Source organism: Primulina eburnea, chromosome 15, assembly GCF_022965805.1.
Source record: "Primulina eburnea isolate SZY01 chromosome 15, ASM2296580v1, whole genome shotgun sequence".
Taxonomy (NCBI): Eukaryota; Viridiplantae; Streptophyta; class Magnoliopsida; order Lamiales; family Gesneriaceae; genus Primulina; species Primulina eburnea.
In genome coordinates, this window is record NC_133115.1 from 22,523,221 (window position 1) to 22,530,069 (window position 6,849).

Sequence of the window (6,849 nt, forward strand, 5' to 3'; positions counted from 1 at the left end):
GTTTGACAAAAAGGGAGAAGAGCTCAAAGAGATTTTAGAACAGCAGAAGAATCTTAAAAAGTAGCAATCTTTCTTGTATTTGTGAAGAATATGAGTTCAGTTGATCTACTTCTTATTTTATCTACTATGAGTTCAGTTATTCGGTTTTATTTTACTCTAGTTTTGTCGAAACACCATAAAGGGGGAAATTGTTGGAAACTTAATTCCGGTGTTTGACAAAAGATAAACCAACTGAACTAAGCAACTGAATCCAGCAACTGATCGACGCAACTGAAATATAACTGAACAGAGGTTTTCTCTATCAAGCTGCTCTTTCAGCTGAACATCTCTTCAGTCATTCTCGTCAACTGACTCTTTACCAGATGATCTCTCAACTGTACACATCATCAGTTGAAAACGACAACCGAAAAATAGTACAACTACCTGCAACTAGTAGTGGAACGCCGCATTTCAGAATGAGCAGTGTACGACTGTGAGAGTATATCGACATGGAAATCAACGGTTAGAATATTCAAATATCCTTTTATGTTAACGTTGAGAGAGAAGCCTATAAATAATCGAAGGTAGTAGCCGAAGACAATACGACTGATTCAGCTATTACATTCTACTTGTTGTTACGCTGCTAAAATATATAATCACATTCAGAAGCTAAAAGCTCACGTTTACTAGTTATATCAGTAGCATTCAAGGCTACATTTTCGAGCTTAAATGGCACTTTGTAATCTTTGATAGTTTTTCTAAGTTGTGCTAAGATCAGTTACCATCTGTAAAAGTGTTATATACTAAGAGTTTCAGTTGTGGCAAAGTGATAAGTCCAAATTGAAGTGGGTCAGTACAGTATCTTGTATTTGATCAAAGTATTTTAGTGGATATCCTATCTTCGTGATAGAAGGGGTGACGTAGGAGTTATTTAAGTCTCCGAACATCCAGAAACAAATTGTGTTATCTTTACTTCAGTCGTTACTTTTCAGTTAGATACTCTATCTTTCAGTAAGTTTAATTTCCGCAATTGTTTCATTCAGTTTAACTAATTTTCATTGACCGACGGGATACCTAGTATCAATTTGTAACAAAACTGAACTCATATTGTCGAAGAATATTTAAATTTGAGGAGTGTTTATTCAACCCCCCCCCCCCCTTCTAAACACTATTTATTCGTTTAACCGATACTTTCAAATATTCATCAGTAAAAGTAATGAAATAGGATTGCCCATATATTGCGCTAACACTTAGAGGGCCACAAACTTCTGTGTGGATCAAATCCAATAGACCATGTACAAGTTCAACGCTTCCTTTAAAGGAAGCCTTGGTCATTTTTATTTTTAGACAGGACTCACAAGTAGGTAGAGGATTTATATCTGAAAAGTCAAACATGCCTTCTCCCACTAGTTTGTGCGTCCTTTTTTAGAAATGTGAGCTAGTCTAGCTTGCCATATTTGTGCGGGATTTGGATCATATAACTTTATTTTGTTTGTTATTGTTTTCTTTTGTGCTTGGATATTATTCAACGGAATATCTTTCAATTTTAATTTGTAGAGATCGTTTCTTAATTCGTAGGTTCTTAAGAAACATTTATTTTTGTAAATATTGCAAACACCTAAAAACACAAGAATAATCATCTCTATCAAGCATAGAAACAGAAATAATGTTTTTAACTAATTAAGGAACATATAAAACGTCTCTCAAAAGTAACTTAAAATTATTGCTAAAAATCAAAGTAATGTCTCCAATAGCAGTTGCAGCAACCCTTGCACCATTCCACAATCTTAGATATGTCTCGCCATCTCTAAGTCTTCTGCTTCTTGCCATCACCTGCAAATCATTGCACAGATGAGAACCACATATGGTATCCCAATACCCAAGAAGAGGAATTAATTGATACATTTACTTCTATGCCTTGGTCTAACACTTTGTTATGAACTGGCGTGGAAGTCCTACTTAGCTAAGATTCGCGGAGGAGCACCCAATCTCGAAACTGAGAGTGCGAAGTCACAAGTTGAGTGGAAGTTCGTATAGAGAGGCACGTATATAAATAGGCACAAACCATGGCCAGAATGCTTCTGGCAAGATACTCCGTCAAGTTACACGTCCAATGTCCAGGCTTGTTGCAGTGGAAACAGACATGTTCTGACTCGTCGGGCTTTGAGGCCCCGGAGTGGGTTTCTTGTATGATTCTTGTTGGGCATGTTCTTCTTCAGTGGGGCAAAACGATTCTTGCCTTTATTTTGGGCTCTTTTTTACGTACCGGATGACGAGCCCACTAGAAGAACACGCTTTTCTTTCTTGATTGTGGCCTCATAAGTAGTAAGCATGTTGACCAACTCTTCAACGGTAGCCTCAAGCTTATTCAAATTAAAATTAATGCCAAATCATCGAACGAGGGGGCAGTGAAAACAAGATAATATCAGTCGAGAGCCCACTAGGAATAACCACGTCGAGTCCCACCAACTTCTCAATGAGCCCAATCATCCTAACACCATGCTCATGGGCTGAAGTGCCATCTCGCAAGCGTGTAGTCATGAGTTCTTTAACAGTAGTATGTCTCTCTGAGCGAGTTCGTACACCATACAATTCTTTCAGATGAATGTAAATGTCAGCAGTATTCACTGCCTCCTTGAATCTCCTTTGAAGTTCATTCGACATAGAAGCTAGCATGTAGCTTTTAGCTTGAAGATCATGGTCCCACCATTTCTCAAGCTTAGCCAACTCAGTCTCACTGACGTCCAAAGGTGCTTCCCTTGGTGGCTTCTTATCAAGCACATGCGCAATCTTTTCCGAGTTCAGAACAATCTTTAAATTTCGAAACCAGTCATTATAGTTACGGTCAGTCAACTTGTTTTGATCGAGAATGATTGAAAGCGGATTACGATTCGTCGTCGTAAATACTGAAAAGGAAAAAAGATAATGGTTACTGATTATTTTAAAATAATTTTAAGATATGAAATATGGACTTTTATTTTATAAATTTTCATCCCACTATTTTGACATTTCCACCACCTTCTGATGAAAAAGAGAAATCGTATTTCTTTAGTAGGCATGTAGAGTCCAATTAGACAATTATGGTCCCGAATAATATCAGCCAATTATAATTTCTAAAAGGTAGAATCCAATTGCATCCCTATGCAACCTCTCTGTGTTCCGCCTCACGTTTAAGAAGGACCCAATAATATGACACCGTTTATTTTCACGTGTCAAATCGGCTCATCAATATCTAATTCAGGTGGACCGTCACCATGAGTTCCCCCAATAATATGAGCCGAAGTCATGGGAGTTCCACTCAATTCATATCATATGTCCGGTCGAAGTCACATCTTTTTGGTGTCCAGGCCTCCCCAATACTATGAGCCAGACACCGTCCATGGATAGCGTTCAACATGCAACCACGGTTGATGGAAAACAAGAATAAATTAAACTCATTTAATATTTACTTTTGTGGTTTGATATAAATTTTGAATCTTACTCACAATGAGGGATTTTAAAATTGTCTCACCATTTTAATTTAAAATCGCGTGCCATGTTTGTATGTTTGTCGGATTCATGAAACTATATTTTTTAATAATATACATACATGCATACTACTATATATATCACTATATATATATATATATATATATATATATATATATATATATCATGAAATGAAATTCAAAAATAAATAAGGATGACCGATTACCAATACTATTAGATCCATGTGAGCCAGGCATAGATCCAGGCGGAAAAACTATGTGAATGCACGGATGTAAATACAACATATTACAAGAGCTTCCAATATTTTACATTTCTTCATCTTGTGCATCGGGCTCACCATCTTCAAGTCTTGATCTCCCACTATTTCTAATAATTACATTTAAATCACCATGACACATAAGGGTTATATCTCATGAGGTGGGAACGGGCCATAAACCCACTTTAATAATATCAAATTCTAACAAAATTAATTAAAAACAGTAAAATGTCCTAACACACACCTATCACATTGGTCAAGCTCTCGATCATCCTCCATGCTTTTAATATCACATATTAACCCAACTAATTAACAAATTTAAATAATTAATTAAATCATGCATCTAATAATTTTATTACTATCCACCACAATTATTAAAGAATTTAAATAAATTAAATGAACTCTTTTATTTAATTTTCAATAATAATTGATTTATCCTAAAACAAATTTTTACCATAAATAATTAAAATCATATTCTAATTATTTACTTTGCAAGAAATTTATGAATTTAAGGAAAAATTGAACCATTTTCACAAAATATCAATTTTATCCAAAATTTTGTAAAATTAGAAAATCGCACCCTAGGCCCGAACAATTCAAACCGACAACCCAGCACGGTGCATGGGAAAGCGACCCGTGCCACCCGCTGCCCGATCAGATTGGGCACTGGCGGGCACTGCATGTGCTGGCTGTGCGCACATGGTGCACATCCGTGCGCGGAGGGCGCGCACATTTTGCCTGGAACAGTTCCAGGTTGATTCGATTTTTTTTTATTATTTTCTGATAAAATTAAAAATTTTAATGGTGTATCAATTTTCTGAAAAATTTTCTTGTGTGGTTAGAAATATTATTCAACATGATACCACTGTTGGATTATCGCTTTTCTCGTGTCCAAATCAAAGTGGAGGTTTAATTTTATTTTGAATTTCAAAATTTTCTTTTGACACTCGTATGGTTTAAATAAATTAAGCATACATAGGATGTTTAGAAATATAACTTTAGTGAAATTTTTCACTCGACAATAATTACTCTGTTATAAATGGATGTAGCTCTTGTTGTAATTCATTACGTATGTTCTTCGATGCTCCTTCTTTAATCTTGGAATCAGGTCTACGACCAGATTACTTGTTCTTCTTCTAATTTGCACTAGAAAATTAGAATAAGTTTTTTGTTGGACAAGAAAAATTCGAGAGACGGTTCAATCCCTTTTTTTCTTGTGGTTGGCCGAATTATTGGAGAGGAGTGGAGGAGGATTTTCGAAAATCTTCCTTGCTTCGAGGCTAGGGTTATGGCTCCATTACTGTAAAATAAAATCCATAACCTAATTTCCATAATTCAAGATATAGGTTCAATAATTAATATTAATGGCTTGATTAATTAATTGGACTAGTCCGACTAGTTTAATTAATTATATCAAAGTCCATGAAGAACTTTAATTATTTAGTATGTTGGATTTGTACTCATACAAGTCTATTGAGCATACTTCCCATTACATTTAATTTATTATATAATAAACTCAACTTTTGAGTTTAATATATTAAATTATAAAATTTTATAAATTAAACTCTTGAATTTATTCTCTCCATGTTTTAAATATCATAAATTCAACTTCTTGAATTTACTATTTCTTGAATTCAACTCCTTGAATTTATTTTCTCAAAATCTAATTATCATAAATTCAATTTCTTGAATTTACTATATGATAATTTTATATAATTTCAAGTCCCTTGAATTTATTCTCTCAATGGCAACAAATGATTTAATTCATGTGTCACCCTCAATGGTTCAAAGATACAGTTAGTCGTGGGTGACAACTCTTTGTGATTCAGGACATTTTCCTTCATTCGAGCTTACCCTAATTTGCCTCCATGCATCAAAATTTGATCATGAGAATGTCAGAAATTAATTTTGGATTAAACCCATCGAATCATGGTAAGAGCGTCTAGTAGCATCGCCCAATGATTCCCTAGATATCACTAATAGTTCCTGCAAGAACCAGTCGATTATGATTAACGTACAGTACAGTCCCTTCATTTCATATATGCCGATCGATTCTGCAACAATTGGTTTATCGAGGGTTTCATATTAAATTCGATAACAATGTTATACAAGCATGAAATATTCATAGTTTCATCGCATGCACAACTAGAGAAATATTCCCTAATGTACGTCTCACACTCCGGCCATAGATTTCATGCACTATTATTTCGTGAGATCACGTAGGATATCCACACCCATAGGTGAGTGGTGAATCCCCGACTACAATGCACTAGGTCACACATATCGCAATTGCACCCAACCTTGCCACCTTGTGATCCTCACGGAGTCGGGAAACGCGTCAAAGCACAATCCTAGTATGTAAAGCATCAGTGTTGTTACGGCTCGTAGGGACATAATTTTCCTATTGGTGAATGATAACCATTTGGAAAGTCCGAGGAAAAGTTGTCCGGTACAATCATTATATGATTACACATCTATATGATTGGACATCTCCAAGTCCTTACTATGAAACATGGTACACAACATCACATATTCTAGTCTCAAGCTCAAGCGGTCTTTATCATTTTTAGTCAGCTGAATTGACTAGGAACAAATTTAGAATATACGGTGCTTACAAATGAGTATCAAGATCGGATTACGATTAATTTGTATTAAATCATAATCAAGGATTTTTCTATGCTGATTGTATGGGTATAAAAATAAAATAAAATGAAACCACAAAATTTTAAATCATATTAAAATAAAGATTGTTTATTTCACTTGAGTCAATAAATTCTTTAGCCAACCGTTGTCTTGCAGTGCATCTAATATAACATCGGCGATATTCATGGATCTCATGCATCGCGTATTTCAGCCGTACCTCGATCAGTTTATTATTGTTTTCATCGTTGACATTTTGATCTATTCCAAGATCTGAGAGGAGCATGAGCAGTACTTGAAGACGACCTTGCAAGTGTTACAAGATCGAAAATTATACGCAAAGTTCAGCAAGTGCGAGTTTTGGCTAGAGAGGGTGGCATTCTTAGGCCACTTTGTGTCAAAAGAGGGAGTAGAGGTCGACCTATCTAAGGTCGAGTCAGTCAAGCAATGGCCAGTGCCTAAAAGTGTGACGGAAATCCGCAGTT

At 35.4% G+C, this 6,849-nt stretch overlaps 1 protein-coding gene across 1 annotated transcript; it reads right to left on the bottom strand.

The window, feature by feature from the left end:
- Window positions 1–2,358: 2,358 nt before the first annotated feature.
- Window positions 2,359–3,704, bottom strand: LOC140815547 (uncharacterized). The gene is made up of 2 exons (XM_073174627.1): window positions 3,674–3,704; window positions 2,359–2,885 (listed from the first exon to the last, which is right to left on the bottom strand). The coding sequence occupies exons 1-2, from the start codon at window positions 3,702–3,704 to the stop codon at window positions 2,359–2,361; spliced, it is 558 nt and encodes a 185-aa protein (XP_073030728.1).
- Between the last annotated feature and the right edge of the window lie 3,145 nt (window positions 3,705–6,849).